The 19558-nt window shown below is 38.9% G+C and overlaps 1 protein-coding gene across 2 annotated transcripts in view; it reads left to right on the top strand.

Moving 5' to 3' along the window:
* Positions 1 to 19558, top strand: part of si:ch211-236l14.4 (SITS-binding protein) — a 43929-nt gene that overhangs the window by 1866 nt on the left and 22505 nt on the right. For both annotated transcript variants that reach the window (XM_041794832.1, XM_041794833.1), the window contains exon 2: positions 380 to 551. In XM_041794832.1, coding sequence (XP_041650766.1) covers positions 380 to 551 — 172 coding nt within the window. The remainder of the gene's footprint in view (positions 1 to 379; positions 552 to 19558) is intronic.

Here is a 19558-nt window from a genome sequence, read left to right as displayed (position 1 = left end):
AGGCTGGCATCACATACACTGATTTAACCCCTGTATTTCTAAACTGAAGTAACACAAAATGGGTGTAAAAAAAAAAAAAAGAAAAAAGGTTTATCTATCCTACAAGCATCACACATCTTCATATTCACCTCATCTTAAGTCTGCTAAAGTGATTCTGCAAACTTTTGCAGAAATTTACAAATCTTGGTTCTGCTTTAGATGCTGCATATAAGTCTGTCATACTCTCCTCTTTCTGTGTCTCTTAGTTCTCAAAACCTGCCATTAAAATTTCTCATAAAATCCCTTTAAACATTTACTTTATGATATTTTAAGCCTTCATTCCTCCTGTGTCCTCCTCTCTTACTGTTTTTGTGTTGATTTCTTGTTGTATAATGGGCAGGACTGCTTCTCCATGACCAATATATCCTGGTATGGCGGAGCCAGCGTCCGGGGTCAGACCTGGCCCATCAACGATCAGAACGCCACCATGCAGCCGTTCACTGTGAGCAACCTGAAGGACCATCCTTCCAGCTTTGGCTCAGCCCTGGAGCGCTACTTCCTGGGCTCCTCAGGTAAGATCTTGCTGTAAACAGAAAGCAGAGGTGGAGTCATGGTCCTTTTTTCACACATAGGTCTGAAAGAGCTTTCTACATCTCTATAATGACACATAGGTCATCTGTTTTTCCACACTTGCTGTTGGTACAGGGATATCTGACCCCACATCAGTGGGTCTACAATGTGCAGCGTGAATCCCTCGGCGAGAGGGAAGCCCTTTGGATGTTGTTGTGTTTTCTTTCCACTGCCCCTCATGCACGTGTTTATTTGTGTTTGAGCTAAAAAAAATAGTCCCACCAGCTCCAGAACCAGCATCCCTAAAAACACACCACAACACAGGCTGGCTGCCCCACAAATAGAGCGTAACACGACACTGTCTGTGGCACGTTGGTTTATTAATTTAGAGATTAGACTACAAAGGGAAGCGAACCACCTTCAGCATCTTAAATTAACTCTTAGGGATGCCGAGGTAATTGCCTTTTGTTTCTATTAAAAGGACAGGTTGGATGAAGGCCCCGCTGACTCTTATAACTCACCAGTTTATTTTGGGGGTGTTAGATTTTATCCTGGGGGGCAAAAGGGGGGAATGCAGGGACCACTGGCGGATGTGAATGGTTAATGTGACTGATAAAGGAATGTATGGTGTGTTTGTGTGATAGTGGATATGGCATTGAAACCCCAGGGACCTCACTCTTAGGCCATCTTTTGAGCTGCTGCACAAACAAAGCAATCTTTATTTCTACAGTATTCCCAGGATTATAATGTTTATTACAATCAGACTGACAAGAAAAGACAGGGAAATACTATTTTGCATGCATCATTAATCAATCAGTTAATCACCTGTTGTTAACTGATTAAATGTTAAAACACATTTATTATTGTACTGCAGAAACAAAAGTGTGTACTTTCACACACTGGCACGAACACTGATGCAGATTTGGGGATGTTATGTAACACAGCGGCCGGCTTAACAAGAGCCTCACATGACTTAAACCCCTCTCCACCTTGTGAGAGGACGACAGTGGTGATCAGGACCCTGTAACCCTTTGTTTCTCTGTTCAGATTTGCACACAGCAGAAACCCACACTGACTCACACTAGAGAAGAGACCCACAACTGTTTCCACGTTGCTCGGTAACTGGTCAGAGACACATACTGTACATAACCCCCGACATAGCAAACTGATGCTCAGCCATGACAACAATGTCTTTTGGAGCTTTAAAGGTGCATTTAACATGATATCTTGCTTTAAAGTTCAAGGATGTTTTTAGCTCTAGGATTTTTGTAATGGACACATTTGACATAGAGGTAATTGTTTTCACAATTTCAGAGGCCCTAAATTTGTGCTGCTCTCCTATCAGCAGATTTTTTTCTTACAATTACACTGATGAAACCATGTGAAAGGTAGATGGAGTGGCCAGATTCTTTGTCTGTCATCAGGCAATTTCATCTTCTGAAACGATTGTGCCAGGTCTGAGAACAGACCCAACCTATCAGCATCATTTCAGGAGACAAGGAGGTGGCTAGGGGTGGAGTTAAGTTGTACTGGAAGCTGATAGTAATGGCTGCTGCCGTTGTAGTGTTTAGCTCAGATTTAGCTATAGTGTAGTGGCAGTTTTATCAGTACTGGACCACATTTCTTTATTAGATAAAAGAAACAGCAGCACTGAGAGCTTTTCATGGTAGAAAAGATGTTTTTGCTTTCTCCTGACCTGTGATAGTTATGTGCTGGGTTTTGCTGTACTGCGCTGGTGGAGTGATTAGCTTTTTCCAAAGTATCGCACAAAAGGATTTTCACAGCTGAAAAGATGTTTTCTCTCTTCTTCCAACTTGCTTCAGCATGAGTAGACTTAACCAGGAGTCCCCACACTTTTCAGCCTGTGTCCCCAAAAAAGCAGCGCCAGAGACCAGGGACCCCCACCATCCGAGGAGGTGGTTAAAGTGTTTGATGTTGCACAAAACATAATGTACAATTTTTTACACATGTCTTACATTTAAGCAAGCATTTCACTTGATGAATATGGTTTTATTTCAAACTCCTTTTGTGGATACTTTTTAATATAATGGCTTGAAAAATTACCATTGATCATTTTATATTTCTCTTTATTTTTTGGAAAGCAAACCCCCCTTAAGTGTCTACCAACCACCCCCCTAGGGCTCCCAACCCCACTTTGGGAACCACTGGTCTAAGCTATAGTTATGGACAGAGTTTGGTTGTATTGCCAGCTGGTAGTAGTTAATGCTGCCGGTGAAGCTAATAGCTTACATGTTTGGCCAACATTTTCTTGGCCAGCAAGACATTTCTACATTTTTCCCAACCAGCCTCGACATGAGTTTTATCCAACAACAAGCTTCACTGTTCATAATCTATGGCAGCACCTTACTGCAGAGCTCACTTTACTTACCAGAGCAGTGCATGCCAACAACCTCATTCTGTCTTGTCTCTCTGATCTGGCCGTAATGAATGAGACGACAGAACATTTGTCCAGCCACTTTCAGAGAAGTTTTTGAAAAGTCCCGCCCTTCCCAAACCCTTTGTATGGGAGCTTTCCCAGATGAATGTGAAATACAGTATATCCATGCAATGGAAATATGAAACAGCATATCAAGCGTATCAGGTTAATGCTAATGTAGAATCATAAAAACTGGTTACATGTCACTGCTGGTTTTTCAATGATATCATTTAAAGTTTCCAAACTGATGCAGCTGATTTTACTCATGCAGCTTGGTTTCATTTGCTTGCATTACAAAAGGAAATAAAGAGAACCATACAAAATAGCTGGACTGTGATAATATGTAGATAACCTTAAAGAAGCTCAGAAGAATGTCTGCTGCTTGCCAGTTAAATAAATGAAATTTAATAAACCTAAAATTACAATCCAACCAGGCAGCCCACAGAAATGGTTGGGCTCTTAACTCGGCCCTATAACTTGGCCGTCTCCACAGGTCATTAAATAATAACAACTTCTGGTCCCGGATATGATCAGCTTTTGCTGCTGACTGACCGTCCAACAGTACCAGCCTTACAATTAAGTGCCATAGGTCTGCCTGTTAAACACTTCATTAAACAAAAACAGCTCACACTATCCGTGACAACAAAATGTGTAGTTTAGTTACTTTAATATTGAATGTTGTATTTAATTTCAAAATAAGATTTGGTTTACCTTGCAAAGCAGATGGATACACCCATTTCCATGCTTCTCACTGGCGAATCCATCTTGCAAAGCTCCCGTCTGATGCATTCTGGGCCAGTTAGAAAGTGACAGGACCAATCAGTGTCGAGAGGCAGTACTTTTGGGCGCAGCAGAGTCGTGACGTAAGCAAGCAGCAACAAGAGGCCGGTATAATTACGGCGGAAGACATTAGCGTGGATGCTGCTAAAGCGCCAGTTTTATAAGAACTTGATGACATTTCTTCGTTAAAAGAAGAACAACGAAAAGCAGTGAGTTGTTTTCTTTTCAAAAACAACAGAAGTCGTGTGCTGACATGTCTACAGTCGCCATGGTTTGCGTTATGCAGTTCTGTATGGAGTGTACTCCGTCGGTAGGGGCGCAGGTGCAGCTTGCTAGCAGCTACATCACGTGTTTTGTTGCACTGATTGGCTAAAGATGTGACAGACAGGACATTCATCTAATCAGATTCTGCCCTTTCCCGAACACTGTCTGAGTGGTTTTCCAGATGGATGCGTGCCAGGTTAAGATTTGGTTATTATGGCTTAAATGTTGGACACACCGCTGTATATCTTTTCTAACTAAGGTGGTGTAAATCTAACATCACACTCAAAGTCATGCTGATATTCTGAGTATCAGCATGCCCTGATAATCCTCCATGACTTAATCACAACTGTCCTGATATTCAGAACAACAGCATTCTCCCTCATCTTGCATTATTTGGATGAAGTCAGATGAAGTCCATGTAATTGATACTGTAATGAGATAAAAATCAAAGATACTAGTTAGTTTCAAATGAGCATAACCTCCAGATGACTGCCTTTATTTCCGTTACTGGTTTGACCTTAGTGCATAGTCTTGTCTTGTAGCAAAGGGTTAACAATCAGAAAAACAAGTGTATCACAGGTAGCAAAGTCACATTTTCTTAAATTGGGGAGAGATTTAATTCTCCTTGATGGCTGTTTTGATGGATTTAATATCAGAAGTAAAGCGAGAAAAGGTTCAAACACTGTTCACCTCCCAGTGGATAACTTTATTTTACAAAAGGAAAGTTTCAGTCTAGATCTTCCTCAGATTTTCCTTTTTCCTGCAGTCTGCGATTTTCTCGTCCTGCTCATGTATGCATTCAGCCTCAATGCTTGCAACCTTGTAATCTAGTTTACCGTACAATATCAATAATTACTGCATTGTTTTGGTTCAGTTATGGCAGTAAGTAATGCCAGCCTGCTAAAGTACTAAAGTTAGAGCCTCATCATCCACTTTCCTGCACAAACTTTGCAGAGCCTCATTTCACCTACTGAATACTTTTAAGAACACTACTTTGCAATATTTTTATTTTTCTGTGTTGTCTTTAATGTGTTGACATCAGGACTGCTGATGTCCCCTGATGTCCTTCTTCTTTTCTGTTTCAGATTTTTTCTCTTTGCATCAAAACACCAAAACTTGTGATTTTGTCTTATTTAAACCTACTTAAATTCAAGCAGCCATTTACAAGAACCTTTGATTGATCCTCTTTTTAGTGGTCTATCAATAAAATTGGCAGTCCCTTTTCATCTATTTATGGACAGTTTATAAAATACTATATAAGCTTGCCTCTGCAATAAAAGCTTTGTCTCTTCCATAACACTCTGGTTGACTTTGTTTCCTTGTTTCACAACACTGGTCAGCTTTTCATCATTTGTCAGCTGTCTTGTTCTAAGGAGTGTGGGCTTGAGAAGCACTGGAAACATTTTTGGCAAATCTAATTCAGACATAATCAAACTAATCCCTTCTCTTCACAATTTCAACCACTGTCAAGATGCCCCTTCACTCAAACTTCAATAATAGCAAAGTTAACAAGTCTCTTCAGTCCATCAGCTGTCCTTTGAGATTGAAATTGCAATAATGTTATTGTTGTTAACAACAGAAGAAAAAGAAATGATGGAGAGAAATTTCACAGTGAGTGGGATCATTATGGGAGATTATACAGCACAGTTAAGAAGATTATTCATTCCTTCTTAGTCTTGGCAGACTCTATGTAGTTTATATTTCTGGACATATTTTGTTCATTGAAGTCTTAAGTTGATTATTGAGTTCCTCTCTTTGGCTGTAAAAGGCTATTATTTTTGCATGAACAAATAGAATTAAAAAATAATTGAAAGCAGAACGGAAATATTATTCCAGCATGGATTTAATTCAAATATAAATGTGATATAGTTGTATTTATATTCATAGTTTTTGTAATTCGTAATGCTCTCAAGTTTAATTGCAGAAACAACTTGGTTGTGGATGTCTTTATTCAGAAAACCCCTTACCCCCACACATACGTTTGCATCGTGGTTTATAATTCATGTGGTTTTGGTGAACAGTAAGGTGGTTTTTGCCACGTTAGTCATCTGATAACTCAAAGTGCTTTAACACCACAGGTCACACTAATCCCTTCACACTATATTCATACACTTATGCCAGGGAAAGTGTAGCTAATCCCAGTCATTCACACTCATACTCATTCACATCTGACTGATGCATGACAGGGAGAAATTTGGAGCTACGTGTTCAAGGAAACGTCCTTCGACTGCAGAAGCTGTAAAGCAAATTCACAAACTTGTGTATATGATACACAATATTTTAATATATTGTTGCTCCCTCAGCCATTAAATACCTTTGCTAAATTCTTTACATTTTTTTTGCATTTTCAGCTTAGACTATCATTATCAACAGTGAGGTCTGATTTTTTCATATGTATTTATTTAACCTTTATTCAACCATTGTATTTCCACTGAGATTAAGATTTCAATCCAAAATTTAGATCAAATCATAACTTTGGCTTTTTCAAATCACAGAAGGTATATCTCTTTGACCTGAACCTTGAAAAATAAATAAGATGAGAAACTTAAAAAAGTTCATAACAAATTACTTTTACATTTACTGTGACTAATTGAGTTTTAACCAGAGTAACTGTACTTTTACTTGAATACAAAACTCTTGTATTTTTTCCAGGTCTGTTGACGACATGGTAGCACACAGAGAGAGAATGATTCCACCATTTCTGAGTGGATTTTAACTCCCAAAGTGAAATTTTAACTCCATTCTGAGTGAATCACTTCAGTGTTGGGATTATTTGACAATGTTGATCCACCAGTGCTAGTTTAACTCTGAAAAGAATCAACTGATCTAAGCTTGGACCTCTGTGGTTTGAAATCAGGGGGATGTGTGGGAAGAGTTCCCCGTTGTGCAGAGGTGGGCAGAGTTTGTAGATGGTCTTTATATGTGTTTCACTGTGTTTGTATGTTCCCTTTGACAGTGATCCCTGGGAGTTATTTTTGTTTCAGGTGGTTTGTTGATGTCTTTGATGTGAGACACATTTGCACCATGCATGAAGTTATCCACTGAGTTACCACCTGTGACTTTAGTAGATGCACTGGTATGCATTGCCTCTCTATGAGGTTGACTCTGCTTTGTTCTTACCAGTGGAGAGCCACCTTGCTGAAGATTTTCAAGAGTTACTGCAGCTTTGTTGTAAAACATTAAACACTTTTAAAAGCTATGTATGTACCAAAATATACACTTTTAAAGTGTTACATTTTAACTCTACACAAGTTGAGTTTACATGATCGATTTTGCAGTGTATTTTCCTCTATTATAGAGGTGTGACTTAACCTGAACAACCTGCTGTAAGATCTGTTCTCTTGTTTTTCTTGCCAAAAAGGAAAGATCATTTTCTACTGTACAACTCCTTAGTTGCTGCTCAGTACTGAGTACTTAAAGTAACTTTAAACTAGATATATTTCACTTTTTTAGCAGATTTATAGAGCAGTACTTTTACTTTTACCTCCTGTCTCATTCTATTTGATTTAATTTTATCTTTATTCTATTTTGTTGTGTATTTAAGTTTCTTATCCCAATTTGAATGCTATTGTATTTTCACCACCCTCTATCTCTAGTGTAGTGCTGCTGCAATGCCAGGATTTTTATTAGTCATGTTTCTGTTTAAAGGAAAGCTCTGAGTTGGAGCCATCATTAAGAAAGGATGGGTTTGGTCAGTATGCAGGACAATGTGCTGCAAACTCTACCCTAGAAATCTGCAACCACTGAACACTCCATAGCACTGTAGGGAAATGCAGGATGTAAGGGTAGCTGATTTCCTAGATCCTTGAACATGGGCATTTATTATTTTCTTCTATTTCAACAGTGCATCATCCACTTCTTACACTAGCCTGTATAAACCTGTGAAATTGTAACCTCAGGTTGGGTAAATGTAGAAATAAGCCCCCAAAGCTTGACACAACTTCCCCTCTCTTGTATTTTTAATTCAGGAAGTGGCTTCAGTCATCCCTAATCTGTTTTTAGTAGCCACGTTGTTTTTGTATGGATAAAGACAGGTGGGGCTATGACAAGTCTCTCCAGTTGGCAGAGCTCTCAAATGTCACTCCACCACACAGTAGCGTGTTTCCTATCTTCTGCCTCTCTGTTTTGACTCTTCTGTCTCTCATTTACTCGTCCTTCACTCTTTTTTGTTCACTTTGAACTCTTTCTTCACAGTCTGCAGCTGTTTTATCACTCTGTAGCTCTGTGTTTCTGACTGTCCTCCTCATGCTTTAACTATTCCCATGAGTCCTCTCAGGTTATCAAGTCCCAGCTACATATTCCATAACACATTTATAATGTGCTCCGGTGACTAACTACAGGCGGTGCAGACAGGCCACATGCACACATAAGCCCTCTCATACACAACAAATATAAGACCCTAACCATCACTGGGTTAAAACAGCTACAACACACAATGCCCTAAAACGGCGATGTTTATGTGTTTCTCTGAAGAGCAGCATCACAAAGCCTACATGCAGATTTATCAGCACATTTATTATAAATAAAATTCAACAGTTTGGTCAAGACATGGCGTCTCTTTAATCGGTTTATTAGCCCTGGAGTGCTGCCGTTCATGAATCTTTTCTGAGGAACACAAACATGCTGCAGTCTTTGTTTCAGGGTGGAAAGAGAAGCAGACTTGTCATGCTGAGTTTTAAATCATTAGAATATAAACTCAAAACACTAAGTATTTCTTTTTGTCCAGTCAGTTGCAATGTCATAGGTACTCCTCTCACTTTAAAAAGATAACACAAGTTAAAGCAACTTTTTGGAAAACTTGTGCATACAGCTTCAAATATAAATATCCATTCAATCATTTTTATTCAAATTCAGTGTTTTCATTCTCAGATCTTTGTAATCTTCCATGTAAAAGTCTGTTTACTTTTGTGGGAAAGAAAAACAATCCCAGCATGCACGGGCCAGCTCCACCTATGTTTGGTGAATATGTTACAAGATATCAGGACTCCAATCAAGCCAACACACAGATTTACTGTCACATCCCAATGTGCAAAAACCCTCACTGAAAAATCGCTCTGTTTTTATATGAGAAAGCTGGTTAGCCTTCTTTATACATACCTCTGCAACTCTCCTGGATGCATTTGAACATTTATTTAAGGTCATACAGCTGTGTTCTTTTCTATAATTATCTGTGTTCAAATGATTCAATCAATCAATCATTTAATCAAATAGTCTTTGTTTGTACAGCTCTAGTGGATAACTGAAGTTATCTTTAGAGATAGCAATGATAATAATAATAATAATAATAATAACAATAATGATGATGATAATCATACTAATAAAAATACTGATACTACTACTACTATTATTATCATTATTATTATTATTATTATTATTATTATTATTATTATTATTTCAGAGTAGTCAATGTTAAGTGTTGCACTAAAATCTTATATTTTCTTTTTTTCAAATATCAACTATTCAAGAAAAATTCAGCTAAAGCATTTCTAAAGCTTTTTTGTATGATGTTAAATATTTTAATACCCATCTTCATTTGGATGTGATTAATTTGCAAGCAAAATATACTTCAGATTGTGATGGACGCAAGAGGTTTCACAGTTAAAAAAAAAAAAAAAAAAAGACATCCTCATCAGAATAAAGAAAGGAGCAATAAAAAATCAAGTGTGTTGAAGCAGCTAATGTCAAAACTCAGGGCTTATAATCAATACATTAAAGTAAGATTTATTCTGCTAAGAGCATTTTGTGATATTAAGTGCAGCATGCTGGGTTTATATGTTGATTCAAATGTATGAAAATGTGTTAAGAAGAGATAAGATTCAAGAAACCTGTACAGGATGTTTCACTTTTCTGATGCAAGTAGTTGAAGGCGGAGAGAAACTTCTTCTTTTTCTAACAGCTAAGATGTTGTAAAATGAGAAAGAAACCACTATGTGTGTGTATCAAAGTATTATAATCACCACAGACCTGCTTTCCTCCGATTGGCCAATTTTCCAGAGGCTGGCCAGCGGCAGGACTCAATGTTTTGTGCCCACCCCCTCCAATGTGGCTATGTTTGTGGCTACTTGTAAACTTTGAATGAACCGGTCCGACTGAGTAAAATATGGCGAATTTTGATATACGACCCGTATGTGTTAGACCCGGAGTCTGATCCTGATAGTTTGGAGAGAGAGGGGGAAGAAAACCAGCAGCAGCAGCAGCAAAGGATAGAGAAAGACGTATCTGTTTGGCACATGATTAATTACTGTGTTACTAAATGGCTAAAAGGCCTTGTGGAGGTGGTCTGTTCTGCTTTGCCGGCAGCACGGACAAACCAGTCAGGAGATCCCATTGCGATGACCTCATCAGTTCGCTCCATCGAAATCTCAACTCGGGAAGATCTCAGAGAGATTCCCAACGAACCGTTTTCATCAGTTTACAGTCTAATTCCAAGATTACTGCCACATACGTTTATCTTGCAGTTTGAAAATTTGCAGACGTGAAGTATGGACACCCAACATTGTGACTTTATATTTGTGTTTTAAAAATCGGAAAAGTATAATTACCCCTCTTTAAGAAAAAGTTTGTGAAAATTCTATTTAAAAAAAGGGACAAATTTGTGGTACTTGTGTGTTAGTTCCCCCCTGGCTGAAGATCAAGTAAGTTTGAGTCGTCTCTGAAGGAGGACCTCAACAAGACGATGGAGTTTAAGAGCTGCAAAAGAAGAAACTTTGTTTTATTTTTTTGCATCTGAAGATTTTCTGATCCAGCCATTTTGCAAGTTACCCATGATTCCCCTCCTCAGCTGCAGCAGTTCCACTCTGATCCTACTGGACCACAATGTTTCCTCTGATCCCAACACCGTGATGGATCGAAGAGTTTCAGACACAAATCTGTGTTTTGGAAGGAAGTTTTTTTCTCATATAAGATCTTTTTTTGGGGGAGTCTCCACCAAAAGGGGAAGTGTTTTAGACATTTTCCCTTATCCTCTTCTCTCATCCAAATTAAGGTATAGATTTGAACATTCTACATTTTCATCAGTTTTTTTTTTTTTTAATTTTTAAAACTGTAATTAAAATGCAGTTTCTTCAAGAGAGCTTCCTATGGGTTGTTTTTAGCCCCGAAATTTTAAAATGTCCTTGATATTTACTGTCCAATAAGCTCTAAACTTGGTGTGGCCATTTACTAGTTGGTGGTCAACATTAGTATTTGGATGCAGGCTGTTCCATCCTGGGTGCAATGCTGAAGGACAGCTAGACAAACCCACCTGACATCTTGAACAGTTTAGTGGCATTTCTGGTGTAACTGCAGCCAGAGTCGATGATCCGGACCTGTTGGATGGTGAGCTGTTCCAGAACCACCTAAACAGGGGTATACTATTGGACAAAGGCAAAGGGAGTCAGCCACCAGTGAATGCTTTTGTGGGAGCACCTGGAGGAGACACAGCTGTGAGGAGACATCAGCCAAGAGGGTAACCTAAAGGGGCAGGCTTCACTCAATGACCAGAGAAGAGGCTTGGAGTCGTCATCCCACCACTAGCATCACTTCAGCAGTAAGCCGGAGTCAAAAGCGACCATCGAGGACAGCAAAGGGATCTCCGATGGTGAAGCTGAATAGCCACAACAGCCAGCATCTCATCTCCACTCAAGATGCTACAAGGGACCATGGCCACTGGGGGGACATCAGGCCTGATGCCACCTGAACCTGCAACTACAGATGAGTGACAAGAATCTCAAAGATCTCCAGAGCCTGAAGGAGGGCTGAGGCCAGTGCAAGTTGCAGTGAAGAACCAGATCATGCTGTGGGGGATGGATTCAACACCTGGTCCAGCAAGATGAAGATACCTGTCCTGCAGTGCAGCCGCTATGACAGGATAGAAGATCTGAAGTCCGTCCTGGAAAGGATGATGGCAGACAAGGACCAAGGAGTTTCCTGCAGTGACCAGATCATCAACAACCGAAGACTGCCCATCATAAGAAGCCCTGATGAGACGTGAGGCAAGGGGATCGTCCTCCTCTGGCACGAGTGGTGGATCCAGCTGCTTGGTGCCTGGACACTGGGACCAGAGGAAGAGCTGATAAGTCCACCTACCTCCCATGACTCCATAGCGAAGACAACCACTCGGGAGATGGGGATGTCACCCTTCTTGGCCAGCGAGAAAAGAGTGACAGCAACACCAAGCGATGGCTAGCCAACCCCCAGTCCAACAAGTTCAGCACATAGAGGAGTCGCCAACCATTCTGAGCATCAGCCACTATGTCAACCAGGTGAGAACCAAGGGAGAAGATACAGATGAAGCCCCTGCATGTGGGTACCAATCTAGCTGAGCAGAAAAAGGAGCCAGTGATGTGGGACATCCTGAAGGTGTCTGAGAGAATAGCTTGAGACATCAGCTGGGGCATCATGGAGACAGTACAGTAGATGGGCGTTGGTCCTGCATGCCAGAAATAGGCCAAGAGCACAACCAGATACCACAGGTATGGTACAGGAACAACCCTGAAGAGATGGTCACCTTCCAGATGGAAGCACCATGGAGTCCCATGTGCACAGAGGTTTCCAAGGATGAGTCGGAAGAAGAACAAATCCTAGTACCAGTGCACAGGTGATCTGGAGAGATCAGAATGGGGACAGCAAGGGACAATGTCCCCAACAACTTCTGTGGTGCAGACAGGTCCAGAGTTGAGAAAGGAGAAAGGAAGAAGACCTCAGAACATATCTGGAAAAGGTATGGTGCATCAGCAATGGTTTTGTTTTTTCAGATCAATCCCAAAAACCTTGGATCTGTTCACTTTTTGAGAGTCCCAACAGATGGAGTCACACATGCAGAGCTGGACAAAGAGGTGGGATCAGCTGCAACAGCACTGTGAGAAAAAGAAGCAGAAAGAACATTTGATCCGTTTTTATTGAAGTTAGTTTATAATCTTTATGGTATTTGTTTTCAATACAGTTGTCTTTTTTTATTAAACTGAGTTTTGTCCTTGTCCTTGCAATAATTCTTCATTAAAGTTCTTAAACTGTATTTAAAGTACAGTTTCTAATTTTTCAGTTATCTTTTTAAGATGACTTCAGATAGTATGCCAACATTTTAGTAGTACGAGGTTCTTATGGGTTGCTTTTAGCCCCTAAAATGAAAACATCCTTGATTTTTTTTTTCTAGCAACCACATCAAAAACCTTGATCCATTTGGGTTGATGATCTGGACCAGAGCTGTTCCAGAATCACCTGCTCACATCTTTTGGAGAGTTTTCAAAGTCAAAGAAATTCTTGATTTTACGTAACAGTGTGTTTCTTCTCAGGTGCCATATCGAACCTCTGTGATACACACAATACTGTATGTTTATCATTTTGCTGTATCTTATCTATGTTTTGTGGATCATTATTGTTATCCAGCTGCATGTTTGTCCCTCCAAGCTCCCCCAGAATACATGACTCCATCCCCCCATCCCCAGACCCCATAACGTTGTGGTCCACAATACATTTCAAAGTTGATTAATGATGTGCCGCTATGTTCTGCACACCTCCAAGACTCGCATGTTATTTTGAATCAAAGACTGTATTCAATAAAGAATCTTCACTCTATAAGGTATATTCACTAACAAGTGCGCCAATTTCAAATAATGAGGGAGAAAAGCTGTTGAAAGTGGCCTTTCTGGTTAAGGCTGCAGGTGATCCCAGAATGCTTTGCAAGTTTAGCTTGTAGTGCAAACCAGGAAAGACCCTTTTAACAGCTTTTCTCCTTCATGATGTGAAATTCATCCATCAAATCAAAAAATGCTTATGTCTTAAATGAATGGACCTAAGATCGTAACTAACTATGAAAAACTGATGAAACTCACTCATTACAAAAATGAGTCGTAGTGTCAAATGTCATGTTGTCACTGAAATTTTAGCATGACAAATGGAGGAATAATATTTAGTAATATAGGCCAAGGTTGTAAAATGTTGAATATGGCCAACTCATCTAGTAACCTTACCACGGGTATTTTCTTAACAAATAACTTATTTTAATGTAGGATAACAGAACTCTATAGTGTAGTTAGATCTTGCTACAGGTTTGCAAAAAAATGAGTTTTCCAGTGGTAAATTTTGCCAATTTATAGATTTTTTGTACTTAAAAGGTGTTATTTTTGTCAGTTTTACAGACTTATCACAGCTTTATTTTATTTATGTGGTTTAATTCAATTTTGTTTTTTTACTGCAAGCCGTTCCTACTTAATCAATTAAGTCATTTGATATTTGTGATGTTTCTTAAAGCCATAATCATGTTTTTTCAGCAGCCTGCTAGACGATCAGCTCTAACATAAAACAACCCATACAGAAGAAAGAGAAGTATCAAAAACATCCTTACCCATAAGAAATCATTAAAAAAGAATTCCAACTATGAAATGATGAGCGCTCAAGTAACTGCTTGCTTACATGAGATAGCGTGGCTCTGTTTGAAGTTTCCCAGTCCATCTGAACAAATAAGGACTCAGAGCTGACTGAGATAACTCAAACTGTGTCGCTGACCAATAAAAGTCATTTATCCTCCGTCACTTCTTATCTGCTTTTTTCCATGTTCACCTTTATGAAGTTCCCACCAGAGATTAGCATCATGCTGTATTTCTCATTGGACCTCCAGTTGTTTCTTTGGTCTCTCATTATCTTTTATTACAATAGTTCTTTCCTTCAGATCAATATCTGCCCACGCTGTTCCTTTACTATTATCTCTGACTCACTCTTTCCAAGTGGGATCCAAAGATGTGATCCTCTGCTGTTCTGATTGTTTTGTCTTATGATCTCTCTGACAGAGCAGGCAGATAGAAATCAAAGCTGTTGTCTCATAGATCAGTTGAGCCCAAGGATACTGTATATATCAAACCCTGAGAAAATAGGCGACATGTGTTTTTCTTACCAAAAGACTGTTTTATTATGGTTTTAGTTAATGTGAGCCTAAGTCCAACAACCTCAAAGCAGAAAAATCCTTTCACCCTCCCTAAGATCCTTTGCACCCCCTTAGGGGTGTGGGATCCCAAGAAAATTTCTGTATAAAGATGGTGCCACATTTATGGAAGCTTGATGGAATTACAGGACATCTGCAGATGAATTAATGGATAGAATTTATATTCAAAATCTTGATACAAGACAACCACATTAATCCATTTGTAGGTGTAGTAGGTATGATCATATTTAAAGTAGTGCTGTCAAGCGATTAAAATTTTTAATCAGATTAATCACAGGGTTGCTGTGGATTAATTTCCATTAATCATGATTAAATTAAGTCATTTTTAATCTATATTAATCATGTTTCATTTTGCCCGCTTGGCAACACATTAGCCATCTTCTATATCGAGTTGGTTGGTCACTACCAGATCAACGGCCCATTTGTGCATGCATGGCAGCATGCTCGATGGTAACCCTACTCGGACAAACTGCCCAAAATGTGTTGCCAGAGATGTTTCAGGGATTTTAAGTCAATCAGCACTGTAGATGGGTTAATTGCATTAAAATTTTTAATCAGATTAATCCTGATCATGGATTAATCCGCATTAAAGCATCACTTTTGACGGCCCTAATTTAAAGAAAAAAGTTGAATCTTAGGATTTCTAACTATTTCACTGTAACTGTTTGACATCTTTTTGAATGATGGTGCCCCACTGCACATAGCAGGTGCCTTTTTTAACATTTTGCCCCTGCCCCTCCAACCGCCACTGTGTGCATGTATTTGTGCATTCCTTATAATGTTTATTGCCTGTGTGGACTTTGGTTGTAAACGAAACTGCCCCTTGGGGACAATTGAAGCTTTCCAATCAAATCTGAGGACAAAACAGTGAAATCTTCCTGACTTTGTCTTTAAATCATTTTGCTGAAAAACTTCCAGATCAATAGTTCTCCCACCATCCAAAAGTCACAGATGAATGTCACGCTGATATAAATACTTGAAATCCTCAGCTTGCATGTCAAAGTTAAACATGCCACCCGGCCATGTCGCTCTAAAGGTCACAGTGGAGGTCCCTGAGCTGCTCCCGCTCTGTGTGGACGAGTCAGAGGTTAAACGCTTTAACAATGAGTCACTTAGCTCAATGAAGCTTTGTCAAAAGCATGTTGTCATCCCTCGTATGAGAGGCTTAATGTACGAAATTCATCCCACAAACATTTTCCACACTCCATCACCTACCTAATAGTTTTCATGGAGGACAACAGGCAGGAGACATTAGAGAGAGGGACTTATGAAAGAATTCATACTTTTACAGTGTTCATGAGCTCTTTCACAACATTTATGGTACATGTTCATTAATTCATGGCCTGCATTCCAAAACAAAAAGCAGGAAAGATTAGTTTTAGCTTGGTAAAAATATTTTAACAGACTTTTTGGAAAACTTTGATTAGCTAATGGTTAAAAAATATGCAAATATCACCATTTCAGATTTAAGAAAATAATTAAATCAGAGTAAAAACAATTAGTTTTTATACTCAAAAGTCCTTGAAGGTGATTTTACAGTGATGTTGAGTCAATTACAAAAGTGCAGAGAACACAAAGTAATTATGAACTGAAGAAGAATACAATACTGCAGGATGTTTTCTAAAACAACAAAGAGGAATTTGAAATTATTTAAGTATATTTCATCTGTTATTAAAAAAATAAACATCCTTAAAATGTGTTTCAAAACAAAACCATGGTTATTAAGTGAGATTTATTCTATGTAAGTTAAGTGTAAAAAAAAAGTTTTAAAATGTTAAATTTCTTACAATGCTTTGTGTAAAATGGTATACTTTAACCACCTCCAGAGACGGCAGGGGTCCCCGGTCCCTGGCACTGTTATTTTGGTGGTTAAAGGATGAAAAGTTTGGGAACGCCTACAATACTGTATCATCTTCAGGGCCGCCCATAAGTAGGAATAAAAGGGAGAGCTTTCTGGGGCCCTGCCAAATGGGGGGTCTATGGAGGTCAGCAGAAATACAATCCAGAGTAAAGTATATTTGATTTTTTTTACTGAATAATGACCAGTCTTATCAGAGAAACAATAATGAACTGTATTTATTCATTCTTTAATACCATATAGCCTTTTTCAAGATGTATTTCAAGAAACGCTTTTTTCCTTTTTTTAGATAATGATAATACTGAATGACAATTTTAATGTAAAAAATAGATAAATAATTGCAAAATGGCACTTTGGTGGCAATATGGGTGAAACAATGAGTTGGAAGTGGAAAAGTGTGGCTTAAATAGATTAAAAGTGGCAGAAAGTGGCAAAAATTGAATAACAGTGGTAAAAATAAAAGTGATGAAAATGGGCTGAATGAGGTAAAAAGTGGGGGGAAAAGGATTAAAGGGGTTAAAATAAAAAGTTGTCCAAAAAGGGTTGAAAGAGGTAAAAAAAAAAAAAGTGACAAAAATGGAGTAAAAATGTCAGAAAGCAGCAAAAATTGATTAAAAATGTCAGAAAGTAGGGAAATGGGATAAAAGTGGCAATAAGTAACAACTGGCATAAGTAGGTAAAGTGACAGAAAAAAATGGCCAAATTGGGTTACAAGTGGCATTAAAGGGGTAAAAATGAGCAGAAAGTGGGAAAGAGTGGCTAAAATGGATTAAAAGGGGCAGCAAGTGGCAGAAAAAAACAGTGGCAAAAAATGGTTGAAATGGGTTGAAAGGTGGAAAAGTGTGGTTAAAATGGATTAAAACAGGCAGAAAGTCGCAAAAATGGAATAAAAGTGGTCGATGAAAATATGTTGGTTGTTGGAAAGAGTGGTGTATTTGGATTAAAACAGAAAAAAAGTGGCAAAAATGTTAGAAAAGTGGTAACAACTCACAAAAATTGGTTAATGTGGCAAAGTGGCAAAAAAGTGGTGACAATGGGAACACAAGATTTGACAAGGGTTGATTAAAAGTGGATTAAAAATGGCTAAAATAGGATAAGAGTGTCAATAACTGGCAAAAACGGGTAAGAAGAAAATCTTGCAAAACTGGGTTACAAGCTGCAAAAAAAGTGTTGATAATGGGTTGAAAGTGGGAAAGAGTGGCAAAAATGGATTCAACAGGCAGCAAATGGTGAAAATGGAAAAACAGTGATAAAAAGAGTGAAAATGGAATAAAAGGGGAAAGAACTGGATTGGATTAAAAGTGTATTGAAAGTGATTAAAGTGGCCAAAATGAAAAAACAAAACCTGGCAAATTTGGGTTACAAGCTGCAAAAAAGTGGTGAAAATGGGTTGAAAGTGGCAATAACTGGCAAACATGGGTTAAAGGTGGTAGAAAAAGACGTGAAAATGGATCATAAGTGGAAAAAATGGGTGGAAAAGTGGTGAAAAGGTGTCAACAAGTGGCATGATTAAAACATTTCTACATATAGACCCAATAATAGCTCTGTACACTTTCAGCTCCAAAATGAGGTATCTGTTATCCAGGATGCCAGCACCAATGCTACTGGTCCAGCACACATGCACTGACATCGTTGATTCATCGTAACTGGGGAGGGTCCATTCACTGGGGTTTTCTGGAGCCCAGCCAGTTCTGTGGGCAGAGAATCAACAACATTATTCATATGAATAGTAAATAAAAGCTAAATTGGAACCTCTTGAAAAGTGATTTCTAATTTAACAGTCTGTTGTCTATTTATAATTCAACAAATAATGCTGTATAACATGATCTTTTCTGGTCTATTTTTATTTAGAAAGACATGTTTTTATTTGTTATATTTTCAAAAAACCCAGCATCTCACCCCTCAAACAATAAAACTGACTGATGGGACAAAAAGTGCACAGAACGCCTCTTTAGTGTTTCATTATTTTTTCAATAAGTGGAATTGGAAATTTACTACTATGGCAAAATCCCAGTTATGTGGCCATCAATTTCTTGAGGTTGGGCACAGAAACTAAGTTTCCATTGTTAAGGAAACGCATGCCTGAACCCACACAGGCACACATTTTCAGACACAGACACATAGCTAGTGTTGAATACACCTTTTTATAACCTTAGGCAGGCCTTTAAGTACCCACAGGTGTCTTAAATAACAATTATGACAGGTAAAAGAGAGAGGCCCATCTGGAACACATGCACAAAGTAGGCCGGCAGCCCACACACCACATTAAAACCATCTCAACTCATCAGAAAGTGCACAAGGTCACAAACGCTACAAACGTCCAGCCTGCTCAGAGAGAGGAAGTGAAAGAGCTTTACAGCGCTATAAGTCCTGCTCTGTCTGTCCTGTAAGTCTATAGTTTCATGGTAAAGAGTGTTTGATTGTGTTCGAAGAGTTGATGAGGGTTGCTGGATTTGTGCGTATTAGAAAAATCCGTGTCATATCAGAAAACGTCATGCATTTTAACCCCTGCCTGTCTGCTGCTGTAAAGGTGAGGGGATACGCTTGGTCAAGCGTGTAATTCTGCTTTTGAGAGCTAGTGGAAAATATTTCAGGGGAAGTTTGGAGTGTTTAAGGAATTGTTCTATAAATAGCCCCCCCCCCCCCCCCCCCCGACTCTCTCTCTCTCTTTCCCTTTAACTCCTGGGCACCCCATCTTGGCTGTAACTCAAGGCCTCAGACCTGCTTCACTTTCTTTAAATAACACTTATTG

The sequence above is a fragment of the Cheilinus undulatus genome, linkage group 9 (assembly GCF_018320785.1).
Source record: "Cheilinus undulatus linkage group 9, ASM1832078v1, whole genome shotgun sequence".
Taxonomy (NCBI): Eukaryota; Metazoa; Chordata; class Actinopteri; order Labriformes; family Labridae; genus Cheilinus; species Cheilinus undulatus.
Note: the sequence above shows the minus strand (reverse complement) of the source record. Positions and strands in the feature narration are given on the sequence as shown.